The 22,506-nt window shown below is 41.0% G+C and overlaps 3 protein-coding genes across 10 annotated transcripts in view; 2 read left to right on the top strand and 1 right to left on the bottom strand.

The window, feature by feature from the left end:
• Positions 1–40: 40 nt before the first annotated feature.
• The window catches only part of LOC143154804 (phytanoyl-CoA dioxygenase, peroxisomal-like), an 87,392-nt gene continuing 64,926 nt past the window's right edge, over positions 41–22,506 (bottom strand). For 4 of the 7 annotated variants that reach the window (XM_076326791.1, XM_076326788.1, XM_076326792.1 and 1 more), the window contains 4 exons: positions 11,308–11,486; positions 10,628–10,864; positions 9,500–9,935; positions 7,477–9,431 (listed from right to left, as the gene is read on the bottom strand). In XM_076326791.1, coding sequence (XP_076182906.1) covers positions 9,291–9,431; positions 9,500–9,935; positions 10,628–10,864; positions 11,308–11,441 — 948 coding nt within the window. In that variant the 5' untranslated portion in view covers positions 11,442–11,486 and the 3' untranslated portion in view covers positions 7,477–9,290. Of the gene's footprint in view, positions 60–7,476; positions 9,432–9,499; positions 9,936–10,627; positions 10,865–11,307; positions 11,487–22,506 lie in introns of those variants that run through there. The other 3 variants (XM_076326790.1, XM_076326789.1, XM_076326795.1) reach the window with 3 other exon arrangements.
• LOC143154802 (SREBP regulating gene protein) lies at positions 7,567–9,353 on the top strand. Of its 2 annotated transcripts, XM_076326786.1 has the most exons (5): positions 7,568–7,730; positions 7,952–8,145; positions 8,230–8,472; positions 8,555–8,770; positions 8,839–9,343. In XM_076326786.1, the coding sequence occupies exons 2-5, from the start codon at positions 8,038–8,040 to the stop codon at positions 9,256–9,258; spliced, it is 987 nt and encodes a 328-aa protein (XP_076182901.1). In that variant the 5' UTR covers positions 7,568–7,730; positions 7,952–8,037; the 3' UTR covers positions 9,259–9,343. The 2 variants fall into 2 exon arrangements, with proteins under 2 accessions (XP_076182902.1, XP_076182901.1); XM_076326787.1 differs by having other exon boundaries at positions 7,567–8,145; positions 8,206–8,472; positions 8,839–9,353.
• LOC143154799 (uncharacterized) overlaps positions 17,306–22,506 on the top strand; it is a 59,970-nt gene continuing 54,769 nt past the window's right edge. The window contains exon 1 of the mRNA XM_076326776.1: positions 17,306–17,614. The gene's annotated coding sequence lies outside the window, so the exon portion shown is untranslated. The remainder of the gene's footprint in view (positions 17,615–22,506) is intronic.

Below are 22,506 nucleotides of genomic sequence, written 5' to 3'. Positions count from 1 at the left end.
CGTATTATTCTCGCAACGAATGTAAGTCGAAAACTATATCGACCGAGATGTGTAGTTTCCTGAAAAAAAAGTATAGATTGTTAAATTACATTGTACGTTACAACGGCCAATACCTGACAACTTTTTAATCGTATTAGAATAGGAATAACAGTCTCAGCGATCTCTAGGGGCGGCGCTGCTTCACGTAATCCTGTGTCATCGAGAAAAATAATTCGCTCGGAATTACTCAAGGTGAGGGCACCTGGAAAATACAATGGTTTTTTTCGATTGCGCCATCAAGCTGTGCAAAAAGGGTGGGATTCGTAATCTGTACATGGGCACCTGTGCCATTTTTTTTTGTGACGTATCTTCCGTACGTATCTTTCTACTGTTCATATCAATTAATCGTACGGAAACTCGTCAAACTATTTGAGGAAATAAGAGCAACATTGTTGTCAAACTATCCGACGAAATAAGAGCAACATTGTCGTCAAACTATCTGACGAAATAAGAGCAACATTATCGTCAAATTCTTTGTTATCGAAAAACAGTACAGTTCGAATTAGCGCTCCATTAACTCTTAATTCGTTGCTGAGGATCACGATCTACCAGAGCTGAGTTTTCTTGTTCTTTAATATTTTGTTAACCGTGCTCACGTGTACCTTTAAATACAACCTTTTCGCGCGTAGAGTCGTAGACCACTGAAAGACGATTTCCATACGTTGGGTCCGGATTGAGTCTTCCAGATGCTTTGACCCTTCGAAGAACCGTTCGACGAAACAATGGGTTCTTTCGAAGTCGGTTCTAAACACTTTACAGCCAGTTTCAAACACAAATCTTTCATCGCATCCAATACTTGCGAGCACAGCTTCGACACGACCCACGAATTCTAAACGAACTTGAAACGAGCACGATTCATTTGTAAAAAATTCTACGCGTAATAACACGATCTCCAAGTGAACCATAAACAAACTCGATCAACGAACGCTTTCGATATACCGCTATTTACACGTACGGTAACGATACACGGTAAGCTATCGTTTACGCGTGCAGCAATAGGTTTCTAATCGTGACAAACCGTTCGATATGACACCGAATCGTTTTGAAGATCGTATTATTATATTTAACACGGTTGAATTTGTTTCCAAGTCATCTGCGGCTCGTTTGTCTGCGGATAAACCGGTTTCTCAACGTTGACAGCGCGTCATTTACATTCGTGTGTCCTTCGTGAATAAGGAAAGCTAGAAAAAGGCTTCTTGTCTCTCAAAAGTGACAATATTGCAGTCGATGGTAACAGGGGGCTTTGCAGGAACTGGTCGATAATGTTACCCGTATGATCAAGTCGAAATTGCAAACAGCTCCTCCAGGAAAGTATCCACGTGGATTTTGATCAATGTTTCTGGATATGGTGACAAAAGACATTGTTCCCGCTCTTTTCCAGGGGATTGTACCTGCCATGATTCGCGCGTTCCCTTCGAGCACCACGTTCATTTTGTCGTCGAAATAACCACGGAACTCTTGAACGAACACGCGCCTCGAATTTGAATATTTTAGCCTGTTTTGATTTAAACGAATCAACGAGCCTGAGAACAGTACACGTCCAAAATCGTCCATTCGAAACAATCTCGAAACAGAATCGCACGTTAAGATCGAAAACAGAGTGAAAGAAGTACTCTATCCGTATCAGTGTTTCGAATAGTCCCTTGAGTTCGAAAATTTAATTTTTCAAATATCGCAAAATTTAATTTTTAGACTCGTACTGCTTTTTGACTCGTAAGGTTTCAATGTTAAATATCCGTCACGCGGAGAGTAGAATTCTTACTGTAACTATGTAACATCGATATAAAACTTTTCATTCTTCGTTTCTCGTTCGAGTCGAAATACAAAATTCGGACAATTGTAATTATTTGTCCGCGAGATGCGCGATGTGAAAATACTGCATAGGTGTTTCGTAAAAATAGTACAATATTGAAAACGTGTTTCTTTCGTTCTTATGCGCGTGCATAATGTATGCACTTCGTATCGCGAAATTTCCCAGAAGGCGGTCCTACTTCGATTGTTTCGTGCAACGTATAAATTTTTTCGAGAACTGGCTCGAAAAATATTTTATTCTACGTTTTAACACCCTTTATAAGAAACGCTCTGCACAGCGAGATCGAGTCAACGAAACGGTAAAGAGATCCATGTCCATCGTTTAATCGATACTCGCCTCTGTGTTCGAGATTAAACGTCGGTTATTTCGGTAAACACGCGTAGTTGAATCTGTCGCACGAATAAACAATCGAGTTTAGAGGGAACCGGCGAAGATTTTGCGGAATTATGACACGTGTTTCGCAGAACACACCACATGTGCACGGTTCTTAAAGCAACGAATGAAACGGTCGACCGTTGAAAAGAAAAAGAACAGTTTCGTTTGTTTCCGGTGTACACGTTGAACGAGTGACAAAAAGAAGGCAGTTTAAGAGACCGTAGGTGGTCGGTTCGCAGGGGTTGTAAAGTGTCTCGAGATTTACAACAGCTCGAGGGTCATCGACACAAGAGGCTCTATCGTTTTACCAGCGCCTAGAAAAATGCACTTCGTCGAAAGGAAACGCGGTCGCTATTCGAGAGACACCACTCGTCAATTATTAGGGAAATAAATATTTGTTTCGGTGATAATTGATGAGATAATAAAATCGAAAGGAATTTTCTAATTTCGAGCAAATGCTTTGAGACCAACTTTTAAAATCGTCTTGATGTTTAAAGAAACGAGAGATTCAAAGACAAGATTGCAAATATCTATCGTGAAACTCTTTAAAAAATCGAAGCAATAATTCGTGAAGCAAATTTTAGATTAGATCGGACAAAGGTAATAGAACGGTAAATCTGACGTCATATGCCCTTGACGGTATGTATAGATCCCCGAAATACTCAACTTCACTTTTCGCTCATCCTTTTTACTTTAACTTCTACCGTCTCCTCGGTTTAGTAATTACGATTGTAATGCGTGTAAACAGCGATCGATGGAACTTCGATTCCATTCATCTTCCACAGGATTTTTACTCGTAGTAATCTCCTCGTAGTGAAATCTGGTATTCGATGTTATTCGAGACGAACAATTGTTCGTTGTAATATTGAGCCAATCGGCTGCGAACTTGGATAATTACTTTGTACATAAGAATAAGGAAAATATTGTAACATAGAAAAACCATTGTAAGTCATAGCAATGGACGATACTTTAAGTATTTAAGTAAAACGTACAAGTATGTCTGTAACTAGAAGTTATATATAAATCATTAACATATACGAAATGTATAATCGTATTAAATAAAAAGTACACGTTCAGAATAATTCAAAATTGCACCCTCCTTTTTTTTATTCCTATCAATCAATTCCTCATTAATTAGAGTCAAAATGAAATTAAGATTGCATTCAAAGCGTTCGCCAATATCCTGAAAATGATCGTTCGCGGAATTTTTTGAAAATGACGTCACATTTTCAGAAATCCGACAAATTGTGACATATTTTCGGTTATCGTGTTCTCCCAAACGAGCTTGCGATTTCATCCGACATTGCACCGTTCAACATTGAATCCAACTGTGGGTAGACTACTGGAATATCCTTCCCATTTGCCTTACATTTTGCAATAATTGTTAATTACCTCGGTAACTTATACAAGCGGCGTAAAAATCTTTCAGGAACGATTCAAATAGCGCACTGTAGATACACAAAAGACGCCAGATTCTCTCAAACGGTTCTGTAGTAAAAATAAATAAAAGTCATTGTACAGTTAATAAATACCATCTTCCTAATTTATACGATCGATATTAGCAACAAGAAGATAAGAATATTGTCAAAGTTACAGTTGCATATGTATATTATGTCGTAAGGGAAGAACGATCAAACAACACTTGCAACATTATTATATTCAAATAAGGTGTTAAAAGTTGTATGCATCTTTGCAAAAGTTTTTTATATTGCAATATTTGTTCGATCTGACCGATGGTTGATCGAAAAAGCTTTTAAGCCATTATTTACACCGAAACATTGTTAACAAAGGCAATCGAAGTAACGTGGAGAATAATAATTATTTATTGGACATATTGGTATGATATATGTTAAATTTTCATAATTTCGATTCGACAATAAGAAACAAATGTCGAGTCAAAAATTATTTCTCGAACAATGGTATTTCTTCCTCGCATTGAAAAAGAAACATTCATAGAAACCGTTCGTCTTCGCAGATTTCGCAATATTTTGATGTTTATTTATCATAATTATTAACAACGGTCGTAGGACCATAGTTTGAACAATTACTAACAATGTCCTAGTATAAATAATGGCTTAAAATATCATTTCGTTGAAATATTCTTTGTTCGCGAAGGAATTTTTCGTTGAGATCCAACTGACATTCTCAAGGCTACACGTATCGATTATCGATTCACCAGTGTTTATCACGATGATTTTTCTATTTAGAAAAGAGATTAATTGAATTTCGGCGTTTTTAAGTAAAAAATACAACTTCTACGCGTATTGTGTAAATTATAAGAATTAAACAAATGTCAAATTAATGTATCTAATAAACAATTGTTACTTTCTATGCTTTACAACATTCAGAAACACGATTTTACTTCGTATCTCGATCAAAATCAATTTCTATAAGTTACTTAATCATTTGTAATGCATAAATAAGATGCACGTTGTTCGATTAATATTGGAAACATGCATAAATGTTAGTAACAATCGCGGAAATAAACAAACATTCACCGAAACCGTTCACCTTCATAGATTTCGCAATATCTTGATGTTTATTTATCACATTTATTAACAGCCGTCGTAGGATCGTAGTTTAAACAATTATTAACAATGTCCTAGTATAAATAATGGCTAAAAGGCTATCAATTTCTTGAAATATTCGGTTAGATCGAACAAAGACAATCGAAGTAACGATAAGTGACCTTGTGGTGGGTATATAAGGAGCTCCCGATTTTTGAAAATTTCATTCTACGGGGAGCCTCCGAGGTGGAAGGAGGTCTCTGTTTTAGGTACTTGGACTCTCTTGGTAACCGGTACTGACTGCCGATAGGCGGTGGTCAGTACTGGCGACCACTCTTTTAATCCTTTTTTTTTTTCAATTTTTTCTTTGTTTAATTTATTTGATTTGTTCTCTGATTTTAATTTGTACTTGTTTTTCCATGTTTATTTCTCTGTCAATGCTTCGTTAATTTTCTTTATTACTGCATGACAACATTTAATCACTAACCAACTTCCTTCCTATTTTCAATTTATTTCTCTTAAGTGGGCACATCGGCAAACGAAGGAAGAAGAAAGAAGAAAGAAGAAAGAAAAAAGAAGAGGACACTCTCATCGCAGCCGTCGCGGGATCTTTAGTTTTAAACTTAGACTAAATTAGTTTTAAGGCCACCATGTACGAATATATGTGCTCTGCCGAGTAATTATCGAATAATTAGCTTATTTTTGCTCGCTTCCTCGTCTCACAGTCCGGCCACCTCTGCTTGTTGCATAAGCAAGTGACCGGCCGTGTAGCTGGTCCGAACGGTCGATCGCCGTCTCTTCCGGTGTGTCCGTTTCCAGAGGGGGCATGTTGCGAGCACAGGAGCAGGCATTTTTGCCGGTCCCTGCGAAAGCCTCCAAAATAAGACCCTCTCGTCGTAAAGATGGAGAAACGGGGCACTCCTCTAGGGGAGTGGATGGCGTCGTTCGTTTTCTCTGGAATCGAACCCACTGAGAGGAAACGGGATCGAGCTAGTAGGACCAACTACACGGTTCGTGTCGCGTTTCCCAATTTTGTCTAATTTCTTCCATAATGTAATTGCTCGGCAGAACTAAACGAGAAGATCGAAGGAACTTTGATTCCTTCTATCTCCTCTGTTTATTAATTTCGTTTTGTATTGCGCGTCGAGGGGGATCGATGGAACTTTGAATCCATCTATCTCTCTCCGGGTCTCCGCTCGCAGCAACCTCCACGTGGTGAGATCTGGTAATCGGTATTACTCGTGACGAACAATAATTATTCGTCATGAGTAGTATCGAGCTAATTGGCTGCGAACTTAGAATAGTTTCTTAATATATAAGAACAAAACTTTTGTAAGGACGTATACAACCTTTGATACCTTATTAGAACGTAGGAATTCGTATGTATGTAACTGTATCTGAATCAATAAAACGAACACATACCTTTCCGAGCTTTTCGTTATACGATCCTAAATTATCGCACAATAAAAGATATTAAATTTCCAATGTTGCTTGATTGTCCCTCCCTCGGAATATAAGATGCTATAGAGCAGAGTACGAGAACGGATGGTATTTTTTGTTAGAATATTTTCTGAACCTGATAGATAAAATGTAGGATATTTTTGAAAGTTGTCCGCATTAATTCTCACCGTTTAGAATTGTAGCATTCTTATCGATTCGTTGTGGATAACGTTGGGCGTTCCACGAAAACAGTAAGGGAGTACCCTCGGTCATGGAATATTAAGTTTCATTGAATTCTCGGTATATCCTATATCTCGTATGAAATATGAGTTTCGATGTTTCTACTTCAAACAAAACAATTCATTCCTGTAAAGGTTAATTCCATTTGAATTCACAATAAAATGGCAGGTTCTTTTGAACACACCTGACTTCGTCCCTTTCCCATAGTACGATCCCTCTTGCCAACGTAAATAGTAGACAAAACAATGATACCGACGACGACGAAAAATATTAATAAAGATAATATCCATTGTATCGCTTTAAAAGTCATCGTAGATACTTCTCACTTTCCATCCGTTTTTCGTTTTGTATTGTTTCTAGGTTTCGTTCGATGCGTCGTTTCTTTTGTGTCGTGCAAGAACATCGTATATTTGTGCACAACGAACCAGTTTGATTGTTTTTAAGATTATCGATTGTTTTCTGAATTATACACGGTCTTAGCGAAATTGATGCCGCTTCCGTTAAAGCGGACGATTCTATCGTTCTTCTTTTACCCAAGAACGATTATAAATCGTACTTTGACTTGTCGAAAGTGACGCAAGTTAACGTATGGAGCAATTTAAAAAGACAAATTCTACATTCGTAGGTACTTTATTATCCGTTGATAAAGATAGTATAATCAGAACGAACACCGATTTGATGGGAAAAAGGAACTGATCGGCGTGGAAAGACGAGCGATGAGAATAAATTGAAATTCGTATGCAACCTTACAAATATAATGCGTTATACATACGTACATGTCCCGACACCTTTTATAAAATGTAACAAACATTACTTACTAATTACTTTGATACAATTTTATAAGTATTTTGTACACCGTACAATTATGAAAATAAAGATATAAAAGGTTTCCCCGAATTCTAATAAAAATTCTGTCCCTTCTTTCTTCATAATTACTTACGATTGGTAAGAAATTTCTTGTCTGGAGAATACATCCTCGGTTATAGAATAATCTTATGTTATCGTGCAAAGCGATATTTATCAAATTCGGCAATTGCACGACATATATATATATATATATATATATATATGTATATATATCGATATAAATGCTTAATTCCATACGCAGTGACATCTAACAAACTGTATCGTAAACTTTACCATCTTTCGAGTACGTCGGATAGGTCAATGCACTCTTCTACCACTGCTCACACGTTAAGTGACAAGGACTTCGATAAATTTTAATTTAACAAAACCTTGATCTATCCCATTGAATGTACAACTGACCGATAAGAAGTTCATGTCGTAGCAGTTTAGTCAATCGCGCACAAATATCGGTAAGCGCTTCACGAATGTTTGAGATGTGATTGCAAGAAGAACAACATAACCTCTCGCTGCATCTTTTCTTTTGCTATTTTTCCACCCCGTTTGTCGTATGGATAATAATTCCTAATTCGATTTACATTTCAACGCATTTCGTGCGATGAACGGACACTGTCCCAATTATGTACAGAATTTTACCGAGCAAACAATTTAACAAAGAACTTTGTGCTGTCAGTCGCGTCACGATCATGCGCCCGGATACAAAACCAAGAATTTAATGACGATTAAGATCACGAGAGTGGATCGCAGAAAGTGGAAAGGATGCCGAGTTGTGGCGGCCTGTTCAGAATCATCAGACGGCGCCTTGTACTTGGGCTGATCTTCGCTTTATCGCTTACCTACTGCGCCTTTTCACTGTTTCGTAATGAGGTAAATTATTGATAGAAATAATACCGTTTGACGCTAACAGTTACACAATGTCGAATTTAGAACGCAATATTGTTTCTTCTGTAGGGAAAAACACTAGCTTTAGACACCGATCTCTACGATATGGATACCATGATGATTAACGATAATAACGACGACTTAATCTCAGACGACGAGGCATTATCCGAACAATTAAAAGCATCCGACAAACCCCCTTTGTGGCAGGCTGCCCTCGAGCAAGGGACAAACGATAACGTGTTAAACATGGAAGTAGTGCCCAACATAAACGACACGGACACTGTCGTTCGTCCTTGTCGTAACTCTGTCCAGGTACGTCTGGTTGTTAAATTATATCCAATATTGTCGGTTCGTATCGAACGAATGTATTAATATCTCGTTACTTGTCTATTAGGGAAAAGCTCTAATAGTAGACGAGCGAGGTATTGTTTGCGCCAGACAGGATATTTTGCCAAACGGCTGTTGTAATATAGAACAACAAGATCCTACGAAAAATGAAGAAAGTACATCCGTTAACAAAAGAGAGAGGTATAGTTGTAAAACATGTAACGTTCAAGGGTGCTGCGCTATCTATGAATATTGCGTTTCCTGCTGCCTACATCCCAGCAAGGTAGTAATTAATCTCTTACTAAGTTTTCGTATAAATTGACGAAGAAACTAACAAAGGTTTATTAATAGCAAATAAAGGGAAGGAAGGACGTGATCATAGGTTTGCTCAAAGACAACCACAAGGTGCATAAGGATCAAGATGTGGTGAAGAAACGTCTCCGCAATCTAGATCGCTTTCAAATTTGTCTGGCAGCGTGTCGTACCTCCAGCGCAAGTGTTCGCCACGAAAACACCTACAAAGATCCGCATTCGAAACATTGTTACACACTCCAGCCACCGTATACTCATCAAAGACATCGTCGTGACATGGATACGTTCAATAATAATGGCGACAACCCCGTTGTCGTTGCATCTTTTTCTGTCATGCCGTTACTTACCCTTCTCACTCCTGTCTGTCTAAATATATATGCAAACAACGACTCGCTATCATCGTGTAACGATCACGCCCCAATGTCGCTAAATTATTACTCGCACGTACAGCCACCCTGAAATACAAATCAAATTTACCGTATCAGTGTTTTTCATAGGGACGATCGAATCCCGCGTACAGGGACGGATTTGAAACGCCACAGGTCCTCGTAGTTGATCTCGGTGTTCGGGTATCGTGTCTTCAGCGACTCTATGACCTCGTCTTGGATTCGGCTTTGTACCGTGTTGTTGACCTGAACGATCGCAACGGTTACTTCTTTTACGATAAACGGAAAAGGATCTCGTTTGAATCGTGACTTACGTCGATGTAATGACACTCCGTAGCCGCGTAATGACAAGAAATGGCTCGTCTCGTGTTCTTCGACTTGTTAATGCCAGAACCGTGAATCAACAACGGATGAAAGAACACCGTGTCACCGGGTTCCATCTCGAGGTGCAACCAATTCATCGTCACCGGCAGATCCTTCGAAACAAATAAGAATTGGATGTCGTGATCCGTGGTGATACGACTTGCTAATCGAATTCGTACCAGGATACCGTGGTAGAATTTATTGACAGAGGCTGGTCCTGCTCCCGGTGGGTAGTCGTGTTTGTGCAAACGATCGAGTGCATGCGTGCCAGGGGACACGAAGAGGCAGCCGTTCTCACGGGTGCACGGTTCCATGGCGGTCCAGGCTGCCACTATCTGGTCCGCTGGCCGGAACGGGAAGTAATACAAGTCCTGGTGCGGCGGATGCCTGGAAAGCAATTCGCTCGGATGCGAATCGACGAAAATTTGCTGACCGTCTCGAACGACTTTCGAGGCGAAATAAATCGTGGTCCAGATTCCTGCCGGTAAAATAATTCTGAACGTTTTGTCGAGTTCTACAGTCTTTCACCCATTCCTTCAAAAATATGTCCCACGAATTCAGGACCCGACGATTGTTTTCGAATAAACGTTCAATTCAAAACCTCTCTAGTACGTCTCTTAAAAATCACCAAGATAATCGGACAAGATACTGGTAAACTCGAGATACAAATAAAGAGATTCTTTTTTCCTCAACGATCCGAATTAACCTTGACGAATAATCACATTGGGGTAAATGGTAACTGTTCGAGCGGAGGATTGCTTCCTAACAGGAGGAGGTCACGATCCCGGACGAGCGTGGTTGTAAATAATACGTATTGATTTACATTTTGACGGATACTCTGAATATTGTACAGTTTCCCTCAACTGCAGCTATCGTTCAAGAAACGCTCGCGATCTCCTCTTATAGGATCTCAATAAACATTAGACTCTGTTCTTTGAGCTGGTGGAAAGCATCGAACAGAGAAGTGGGAGGGGGGATTGTAAAAATGTAAATACCGGCAGGAAGAGATCCCTGGAAGTGGACTCGGTAAAACTGGATCTTTCGGTACTCGATAAGGGTAAAAAGCGAATCGATATTACTTGGAAGTCCCGAATCCGATGTCGGGTGGTTTCGCGATCAGCATACTGTGCACAGCCATGATGTTCGGTCCGGTGAAGCCTTCCACAACGTCGAGGATACTTTTGTGCTTGATGTATTCAGCGAAGACTTCGTCGTGGCTTATTTCCTGCACTTTATTGACCGAGTTTCGGTCCCTAACGTCGTACATCACGATTATTCCATGGCGTGGAGTTTTGCCAGCGACGATGTCGTCGAACCTGAAAAGGTAATTGCCTATGAAAACTCGACAACGGCTAAAGAATTGATCGTATGTTCGATGCAACGCAATATCCCGACAGAAGTGGTACGCGTTTAACGTTATACGTGTTACGGCACGAAAATGATTAATAACGAGCCGATTCCCGTCGTCGAATCCAATACGATTCATTTCGGGCCACGTGGTACCGCGATTAACAATTTAAATCCCGAGTTCGCTTTACCGTTGAATAATTAATCGAACGCCGTGTAACATTTGTGTATACACCGAATCCGATAATTGTTCGCTTTGCAGTGCATCTACATTTTAATTACTTCCTGATACCGTTTCATATAGATTATATTACGGAGAAATTTTCTTTCTTTTTTCTTTCTCTTTTTTGGTTTTAAAATTTCTTTTTCAACTTTTACGTTATTTTTACGTGGTTCGTTCGCGTTCGGGTACCTTCGATGACACTTGTCGAGCACATCTTGCGGTACCAGACGAGGAAACAGCAGGTATCCGTTCTCTTCGTAGAACAATCGTTGCGGAAGCGTCAAACGGTCGTTGTTCTTCGTGAAACGAAGAGGGACGTTCATTTTTCGGCACGCCTCGATGTACGTTACTTACGCGAATGACTTGTTCTGAAACAGTGGATCGTATTTAACATTACAACGTATCTTTAAAGCACCTGTTGTCGCGATAATTACAATAACGCTATTGTGAAATTAAAAGTGAATGTTAATTTATACCGACCTGTGCAAACCGTTTGCAGTCGTTCGACTGCCTCGTTAAATTTTAGGGATGCAATCTCGATTTGTTCAAAAGTGGTCGATAATGTTTTATGGAAGTATACGTCAGTAGTCAAAAATAAAGGAAAAAATTCTATTCGCGGTGGTAGATCTCTCGTGAAATATTGAACACGGTCCGATGGATTGTTCCAAACATTCGGTTACGTCGTCGTTAAACTTTGAGTGCTTACGCAAGAATAATATACCCAAATATGCAAAATGTATGCAAGTGCTTTATGAAAATTTATAGAAGCGTAACACGCGGACAATGCCTATCAATGACAATGGATCGCTCGTTTCTTATCAACGTCGCGCGTTGAATAATAAATCGAATTAATTTTCGACATAAATACATTATGCACGTACGAAGCAGAGTAGCTATACGTATACGTTAATTCCGTTGGGTAAAATATTCGAAGCGTGAAAAATAATAAAAAAAAAAAAAAAGGCGAAACACGATTTCGAAACCTTCGACCCTGCGACACGAAAAGTTTCCCCCGTAAGTCGGAGGGCGGGTTATTAAATTACTCTATAAATAATAAATACAAGCTGTGGCGTCCGCGGGCACAATATTTCGCGTCTTTATCCGACGAAAGCAGCAACGTCCTAGTCTTATCGACCGCGAGGAATTTCAAGTCTGAACAAATTTTTGTCTCCCATTTTTTACCGTAACAATACATTCGGAACCAATATTATACTTCCATTGAAATTTTTTTAACGAACTCTAATCCAATACAACCGATATTATATTGGATGTATTATACGATCAACAAATTTGCATGGTTTCGAACCCAGCGATCGAATTCGAGAAACTCACAAACGCGCAGGAATTTTTCAAAAGTCGTACGGAAATGAAATAATAAATATTGGGTTGTTGGTTTAAATAATTTCGTTTTCCAAAACGGGGAATACATAATTTAATAAAATGTTTGTACACTCTAAATAAATCGTGTTTCATTTTCACCAAAAAAAAAAGAACTGTAATCCAATACAATCAATATTACATTGGACGTATTGTACGATCAATAAATTTGCATCGTTTCGAACCCAGCGATCGAATTCGAGAAACTCACAAACGCGCGGGAATTTTTCAAAAGTCGTACGGAAATGAAATAATAAATATTGGGTTGTTCGTTCAAGTGACTTCGTTTTCCAAAACGGGGAATACATAATTTAATAAAATATAATTTAAATAAATGTTCTAAAGAAATCGTGTTTCATTTTCACCAAAAAAAAAAAAAAAAAAAGAAATGACTTTCCGAACGACCCGATATTTCCCGTTGAAATTTCGCACGGACGTTTACAAAGATCGTGCGACGACTCTCGATGTTTAATTTCTACGAACGACTTAATCACCACTGTACCATCCGGAACGCTGCCAGTGCATCCTGATTCCCAAGCTCGAATTCGACGAACGCCCACCCGATAAGACTTGCTCCGAAAACTAGCCGTGTGAAACTTTTCAGCTCGTACTTCACACAACGCCATCGAACATTCCTCAAGATAACAACATGTATATAAACCAAGCTCACGAATAAATCAGTCCGCATTTTGAAGTCTACCTGTCGTCACGTCGTCACGCTGTCCGTTTTAACCCAAGTACTTAGTTTGGATTAGGTGATCGTCGCGACTCTCGCCAATCCTCGCTATATTCAACTTGGACGAACACCCTCCCGATAAGACTTGCTTTGAAAACTAGCCGTGTGAGACTTTTCAACCCGTACTTCACATAGAACATTTCTTAAGATAACAATAAGTATATAAACCAAGCTCACGAATAAATCAGTCTACATTTCAAAGTCTACTTGTCGCCACATCGTTACGCTATTCGTTTTAACAAACTGTTTCGACTCCGAATAATTTCAATGAAAAGTTCTCAGTTTGGATTAGGTGATCGTCGCTATATTTACCAGTCCTCGCTATATTTAACATTCGACGAATCAGGATTCGAGTGTACTCGAATTCTTCGCCGATAAGTGACCGATTGGATTTCGTCCCTTCGTAAGATGTAAACATCTCACAATCGTAATCTAACATCGCGAAATGTCTCACGATCTTAAGACTTGGTACGATCGATCGTACGTTTTCTCGAAAGAAACTCGATTGTCCCGTCTAGAGTTACTTCTGCTATTGAGAATCGCATTAAAAGCGTACCATCTCTTTTCGCGTTATGCAAGCGTCGAGAAATGGTGAGCTTACAGTGGTGGGGGTAGCCGAACGATACGATAGGAAGGATCGTTTCAGTGACCTCGAACGGTCGATTGATTTGGATCCGACTCCACCGCGCCAACCACCACAGAAATAACGATTTTTCGTCGTTCGCGTTCATTCCACCCTCGTCGAGCAATGATTTTTCACACGAGCCTTTAGAATCACTTTCCAGGCTGTAAAAACATGTTTGTCCGTGGTTTACTGTCTTTTTGCGGTTACCGCGTCCCGGGTCAGCACGAAACTACTTCCACGACTGTAATAACTTCCTCCTCGATTCGTATTCAAATTTCCACGAGTATTGTTCAACATTCGGAACGTTGTCCGTTTAACCCTTTCCGTTGTCCGGAAACTATCACCACGACGAAATCCTTCGAATCGTTTAATTAATTGAAATTAATCTCAAATGGAACATTTTCGTTTCAACGTTTCGTATACGTACGTTCACATCTTACGAGAAACGATTGAATTTTAATTTGAATTCCAAACCACGATGGTTTTCCAAATTGGTGAAAGTACATCGAATTGAGTGGCGATCGAGGATCGCCTCTCGAGTCGAAAGGGTTTTAATAGTCATTGCACGCGAGACGGAGGATAGATGATCTCGATCGAATCGATGTTCATGATTTCGGTGTAGAATTATTTTATCGTCTCGTTGTCGAAGAACTCCGTTACGATTTTATTCACAGAACGGTCACACCGCCGTTGATTTTCATTTATCCTCGGCCGTAACGAAACAACGATAACGATTTCCATAGATAAGTATTCGGACACGCGGGCGTATTTTTAAATGTTTTATCGGCGTCCACGGATCGGTTTACAATAGCGACAACGAACTTTACGGTTCTCGGGGCATGTAGCGATGGACAGGAAGTATTCTTAGATCGCTGTTACAACGATAATGAATTCTGCGTAGTTCTCTCGTAGGAGTATCGACCTCTTAATTCGCGTCGCTGGTGGAATAATTTATGACGGTCGTAACGATTGTTAAATATTTCGGGGCGACTATTTTCGAAAATTGCGACACGCGTCGTGTTACGGGACACTTTTACAAAGAATTTGGATAAATCAACGATACTAGAGGATCGATCCCTCTTTTCGTTGATACAGAGAACGATAAACGTACACACACATATATATACAGAAGTATCCGGTTCGAGTATCAATAAAAGTTATCGCGAAAAATCCGATCGGATTCAAAGAGCAATTGGAAAAACGATTTTTTCATTCATTAAGGATTTTTTTCATCATTGGTTGGAGAGCTGCTCGAATCGTTTCTCGTTGTTTCGTTAGAACGAAACGCGTCGAAGGAACTCCAAAGACGTAGAAAATCGAACCGTGGCCTGGCTGCTGATATCTGATGCACCGGCCATGCTCATTTCCATAACTTACCCGGCCGCGAAACCATAACGTTGCGAAAACAATTAGTTAATGGGACGCGGGGAAAGTTCACGGTTCGATCGAGTTACGTTTAATAAAGTCAGAGCATTTTAAAGTTCTATCGGTTGAAATTATTGTACGAATTACACGGCCCGTAATGGGTGGCAAGTCTCGTTAACAACCTGCTTCAAATTCAATCTGTTCGACGAACTTGCCGAACTTCACCAATTTCCATATTCCATCGAACGTAAGGTAGGTAGACGCGTTTCGCGATACGAGAACGCGGGTCTACGTACCTCGCGATTATCATTATTCCGTTAATAAAGAAACTTTAACAATTCCACCGATTACGATACGGTACTTTTGTTTATAAATTGCAACGTACTTCGGTTCAGTTGTAACGTTAATTCGATCGTCGATCGCAATACACTTCGATTCATCATTTACGATGTGTCGCGACTTCTCAGATCAGATTCGGCGAGCAGAGATTTTTCATTTCGAGCTTCGTCGGAGGAAATAAAATGATATTAAATAAACTTTATCAATTTTCACGTGATGTTTTGCAACGGGAAGACGTAGGTCTGTTGCACGATTCCATCTTGCTCGATATTTATTATTCTTGGTAAGAGTGGAAACTTATTTACCAATTACAATGTTGTACTTGGTTTTCTGGGATCCTGATCGACGAGCATGGATTTTTTCTTTCGGTATTCGTTACGGAGAATGAAATGTAATTGAATAAAAATTGCAAATCGCGCGTTACTTCTCGTAATTTTCTTCTTCCTGTTGGTTTGTCTCGATTACCATCGATCGTATCGATAATTCGATAAATTGAATACGAAACGACTTTCGTTACGAGTATCGGGATATTCGTAGCGTTCGAGAAGCTCGACGACTGCGAGATCGAGTTCTTTTTCATATCGTTGAATCGATATTAACATTACGCGAACAATGTATGCCCTATTTCGAAAATGTCGTTCAACAGAGACGGTAAATACATAGCTTTCTCAAATAATAATTACCCATAATGGAGATCAAAATCAAACCGATACGACCATTATGCAAATTTATACATCCATTATGGAAGAAAGGAACAGAGTACGGAACGGTAGCAACGGAAAATAATTTTTCAAAACTGTCTCGTTGAAGTTTCTACCATTCTAGTGAAACCAGAAAAAAAAAAGTGAAAAGAAACACCGAAACACTGTACCGAATTAATCGCAGAAAATTCAACAATACTTAACGAAATTGTTAAATAATTCATCGACTCGCTACATCGAAATAAGAACCGTTACAAGAAGAAAATCCGTCTCGTGGACGTTCGTGAGATACATCACAGAATTCAAAGAAAAAAAAAAACAAAATCTAGCAGTTATATATAGACAATTATACGCGCGATCCGTCGCGTCGTCGTACGAAAAATTCACGACGTTGTAGCAATAATGTCTTGATAAACTTGCGGACGAAAGAACGTTAAAATTGAAATAATTTTATTTACCTTTCGTTAACACGCTCCGCGAAATAAATCCAATTATCATCCCGTAAACAATCCCGGACGATCTCTTCCCTTTGTGCCCGGTGAAAAAGTTGCAGCACCGGTAATGTTCTCGTGGGGTTACATTCGACGTTAAAATTGTAATTCACAGTTAGAATCGCAAAACCGTACCGTAAATATACAAAATTGTTGAACGACGAGTACCCGTATCGCGATTTCAGCTCCCGTGCAAAACGTGCTACTTCGTTTCCTAGTAATCGCTCTCTCGCGATTAATCGACGATCGATGAACACTCGCGATCGAACGGATCGAGGGTTGACGATGATGATGGTGGTGGTGGTGGTGGTGGTTTTCACTCGGTGTTCCCTCGTACGCGTTGTGCGCGCGTCGGCGTAGGCGTCGCGACGCTTCGCGCCGACGTGGTTCTCGCGGTCGATCTCTCCCTCTCTCTCTCTCGCCGTAGGTCCGGCTCGTTCCGTCTCGCTTCGTCTTTCTTTTCCCGGCGAGCGTTGAATTCAGCACGTGGCTTCAAAGGGAAGATATACAGCGGGGTGGTCGCTCTTCCCAGCCAAACGGCGACGACCCTCGCTCGTCGCCGCTCGTTCTCGCGCGTTGATTTCAACGATCCGCTTCCCGACGAGGAAGAGTCGTCTCGTTGATCGGTTTCGCGGAACGAACGATAAACTCGGGGCCACTAGTGCGTTAGCGCGAATTCGTCCCGCAAAAACACCGTGACGATAAACACCGAAAGGAAACACCGTTCGTTTTTTTTCATTTTTTTCTTTACTTTTTTTATTCGTTTCTGCTACGATATCTCTCCACGGAGTTTCTCCGCAACGATGATCACGGGAACGGGGAAGATCTAGACGATCGACGCGCCGCGCGATGGAACCTCAGGGTGAGTTCGACGATACATCACGATGATCATTATGATACCGAAAAGCTTCTGGTAACGTTAGGGATCGTTTAATTTTCATTTCGAGTGAAGAGAAAGAGTGTTCGGAGAAACGAATTCATTGAGGATCGAGGAAGAGAGAATCGACTGTTTCGAAATTATTAGAAAAAGAAAAAACACCAACCGATCCTCACTGTAGATCCTCGGTGAACTTGGCTCGAGCGTTTCGAGCGCTCTTATACTTAACACGCTGGTTCGCGGCGAAGGAATCGATGGCTTTCGACGAGGTCGAGGCTTCCTCGCGTCTCGGGGAAACGATAACCGAGTACCGAGCTCTCGGTCGAATTCGATCGACTTCCACCCGACGTTTCTCTCTTTCTTTTCTTTCTTCTCTTTTCCTTTCCTTTTTTTTTTTATCCAACATCGTGCTTCCGCACAATGGAAACGGATCCGCGCACACGCTTCGACGAACGCGTATTCGTCTGCTCGCGGAACTACGAAATCGTTTCCAATCGCAGCATGTTTTTCCGTCGGGGATTTTTACGCCGTTTGTCTTGTTTTTCCGTGCCGAATCGATGCATTGTTCCAGATTCACGACCAATCGACGCGTTTTCGCCGAGATTTAACCTCGTAGTTCTCGGTGTAATTTTATACCTCCGGAGGGAAATCGTGCCAGTGGAAAAGAGATTCGTTTCTTTCGGTTCTCCGTTACGTTTATCGCGCACACATCGAAATATTTCTATCGAGAATATATTTCTAAAGTATTGCAGAAAATTGAAAAAAATTTATCGTGGATCAGAGAGGGCGAAGATGAGAGATTTTTTAATTCAGGGTTAACGTATCATAACAAACCGGAGACAGGTTACTCGTTTGCGTAAAGTAAACGACGATTAAAGAAATTTTAACGTCTGGCACAGGTTTCACCGCGATGCTTCTCCTCAGTTCGTGAGTTCGGAACTAATCTTTGCGATGCGGACTTCGGTGCCAGAATTTGTAATCTCGCCAAGAGCATCCGCGACGGATGCATCGCGGCGAGGAATGCTCGAGGAATCGTCTCGAGACCGGGTCCACGGTTTATCGTTAATTTTTTCCCCTCGCGATAATTGTTTAGTGCGATATCAATCGGTCCATACGCTGTTCGTAGACAAATTCGACGATCAACGAAAGTTACGCGCGTTTAAGTAACGATCGTTGTAAGTTGCCTTGCACTTGGTACGAAATCGAAAATAATTGATTAGGACGCGAAATAAATATTATGTACATCCAATCGGGTGTAAAGTAAAAAGTCAGTGGCGATAGTTTCGATTTTACGTATATTTCGATGCACTTGGATAACATTTATCCCATCGACTGTTTAATTTTCGTCGTGTACTCGATTTTCAAATCCTTGTTACACGGACAAGAAAAGTTTCTGTCTGTTACGATACTTCTAACGGTAGAAATTGTGCGATATTTTTAACCAAGAGTGTAACGGTTCGTCGTAGTCGAGATTGTATCGCGTTCGAACGAAATTACACGGTACGTGAATTAACCGTTTGCTACCGAAATGGTAACGTTTCTTTGTACTTTGCGCGCGTCGAATGGAAAATACTCGATCGGTGGAAACGTATCGACACTATGATAATTTCAATCTCAGAGTTCTTACGCGCGTAGAAAACCCTTTGAAAACATATTTCAATTCGTAATACCACCTAACGGTATTGCCGCAGTGAAAACGAAAGAGTTAGGAGCCAACTTGAGTCCTTCGAGTCGGTACCTAAGTGCCTCGAACGTTATTTCTTATTTTTTTAATGCACCGATCCGTTTCGTCGCAAATACAGCAAAATTGGGGATAAGGAATATTTTCTTTCATGAGTGTATTCATTTCCCGAGAAATAATGCACTAACATTGAAGAGTAATCTATAAAACGAAAATGCACTTTTCTTTACATAAATTTCGTTACATCATCGTCGTATTAAACTTCTCCAAAATATACACAACGTTGACAAAATTCTAATTATCGAACCAAGAAAGGGAGACTTAAAACACTGAAAAAATCCACTCGTGGGGCACGTGTTCAGTACGTCGCGAAACATGCCTCGTTCGTTCAAACGCGTACAAATTGTTCAAAACTGGGTTCTATCTCGAAAAAAAAAGGCGCTAGATTGTTTACGGTTGAATCGTTCGTTCCAACTTTTATGAAACGGTTCTATCGTTCGTTTCTTGGCGGGTTTTTCGCGAGATGGGTCAGGGCGCAAGTGTGAGGGAAAATTCTCGCGGAAAATGCCCGCGGATCGATTCGTTTCGACGTGTTCGCGGTTTCCGCGGGGCTCGCGGGAAATGGAAATGAGTTTACGGAGCCACGGCAGACAAAATCGATGTACATCGCGTTAATAATACACGGCCAGGGTCTACAACCTTTCGCGAATGAGTGCCCGATGTAAAGACGCTCCTCTCCTTTTTCTTTCCCCGTTCCTACGTCCCTCTCGCGTTGCATCGCGTTGCATCGCGGTGCATCGCGTTGCACCGCGTTCGTATAACTCGCGGTCCGCTCGTTTCCCCAACGAGAGACGATCGTCTTCGCGGTTATGAATTCGTTCGAGATTTTTCCACGCGAAAACTCGACCCGGAATTATTAATTACGCTCGTTGAGCACGCGTAGTCCGATTACGCTCGGGCCAATTACCCGCTCGTCGAACCTCGAGATCAATCGCGCGCGTTTATTTCGCTCACCGGCCCCGCCTACGACGATTTCGCGCCGTAGTTTTCTTTTTTTATCCGTGCTATACCGCGTACTCGTCACGCGTACATTTATCGGATACCGGGTGTCGCGAAACCCTACACGAACAATACGTTAGAAAACGTTTGAAAAATAACGTTCGATGAATGAACAATTCGGGTTCGAAGGTACGATCATCGAACGCGTTATTGTTCTTTCGAAGCATCGTTTCTCCTAGCTGTGAACAGTAAGTCGCAATCGAATTTTGGTTAATTTAAACGCATTCCCTGTGACTTTTGTACGACCAGCTCGCGCGGCAAAGTTGAACAAAAGTCACGATAAACCATGTAGGGAAACTTCTTAAAACCGATAAAAAGTTTGGTACAAGTTCTTCGCGGAAACGATAACCGGGCTAAAAATATGCGAAAGGTGACTGTATTCGGTTCGTTTATGAATATTGAGCGCAGTTACAGGCTACCAAAGGGTGAATAATTCACTGGCTGTGTTCGAGATTCTTCCGCATCGAATTGATCAGTACGATTTGCATTCGGAACGGGGCATTTGTTTCATCGGACGTTTCTATCTTTACGACTGAAATTTTGTATCGATGATCGTCAATTGTCCCACCGGTCGATGATTAAACGTAAATATCGGGGATCGTGGAAATTCGAAAGCATTTCTCGAACCTTGATGTATCTTCGAATCGATAATATAATACATCCGAACAATAGCCGCTCGCTGCTATTTTTAACGGAGCTCTCGAGGCTTCCGCGCGAGAAACAACAAACGATCTTCCTTTAATAAATCGATTAACGTTGAAATAAATTGCGAACACTCTCCGACGGTTTCAAAGCCAACAATCGTGCCGGTTATTTGAATATTTCGAATCGTTCGAACGATACATTTGATTTCTAAGCGCGTACCACGATACGGAAACAAACGCGAGTTCGTCCGAAAGGAAAACAACAATTCTTTCAATTTGCCTCGAAGCCTTTCGATATACCTATATATGCGTAATCTACGAGTGGTTACAAGCCGCTGCAATATTTCTTTCGACGTTTCTATTACGTATCGTTTCGACAGTACCGTCGATCGGGGTACGCACTTTTGTATTTGTTTAACCGATCGCCTTTTTGCAAAACGGGGTGAGAACGCGTCGGAAGTTCGCGTTTGCGTTTACCGAGGACGGAAATTTGCGTTTAATTCGCGCACGCGCCCCGAGGTTCGTCTCGATTAGTTTTCAGTCGCCGAGGGTACAAATTATCCGAGAGAAAGAGCGGTCGGTTGTCACGGTTGCTCGACAGGATGGAAAAATGTGGAATATCGCGGCTGGGAATCTCGCTGATCGATGCAGGTGAAAGAGAATTATCGCTCGAGTGTTTTTTTCTTTCGTTTCGCAGGGTCACGTTCATTGTAAATGCAATATCGCGCCATTACCGTGTCGAGTACTCGGTGTTACATTCCTACGCTCGCCTACGTTCGTTGTAATTTCACGACGAGCCCCCGACTTCGTTTCGGCTGCGTTTATTCTGGGTATTAAGCTCTCACGTTTCGGACTCGAAGTCTCGGATGCACCGAGAAAAGAGCAGGGACAAGGTACGAGCGACGAGATCATCGATTCGTACATTAATACACGGTGATCGTTCGCCAGTGGCTCGATTACACGTTAATCGTAATCGTTTATCGTTCATTGGATACATCGAGATCGGTGCACGTTGAACGAGATAGGGAGAAGCGACGAACGAGACCACGGTTCGCTTATCGAGGGAAAGATTCGACCGTTAAGCGAGGCAATGCTCGATCGTCGCGATCGTTTATCAACGATTCGATTACACGTTAATCGTGATCGTTGCTCGCTAATTGGATACATCGAGATACACGTTAAACGAGAACGATACCCTTACCAATGACTTCGGTTCGTCTATCGAGGTGAAGATTCGCACGTTAAACGAGGTACTCGCTTAACCTAATCGTCCGTCCATCGGTTGATCGTAACCTATCGCCGATCGGATTACGATTTTAATTCACGGTGCAAAGGTGAAATCTCGACGATTTTACAATCTCACGAACAATCCTCCCGTTGCCCTAGGGACGTTACCAACAGTGTGGTAACCGGAATCAGCGAACTTTTCAAATTTAACTTGGCAAAAAACACACCGAACAACGTCCCTCGTCCCTCGTTGTAATTTGTAAAAA

This window comes from Ptiloglossa arizonensis, chromosome 2 (genome assembly GCF_051014685.1).
Source record: "Ptiloglossa arizonensis isolate GNS036 chromosome 2, iyPtiAriz1_principal, whole genome shotgun sequence".
Lineage (NCBI taxonomy): Eukaryota > Metazoa > Arthropoda > Insecta > Hymenoptera > Colletidae > Ptiloglossa > Ptiloglossa arizonensis.
This window is presented reverse-complemented; position numbering and strand designations above follow the sequence as displayed.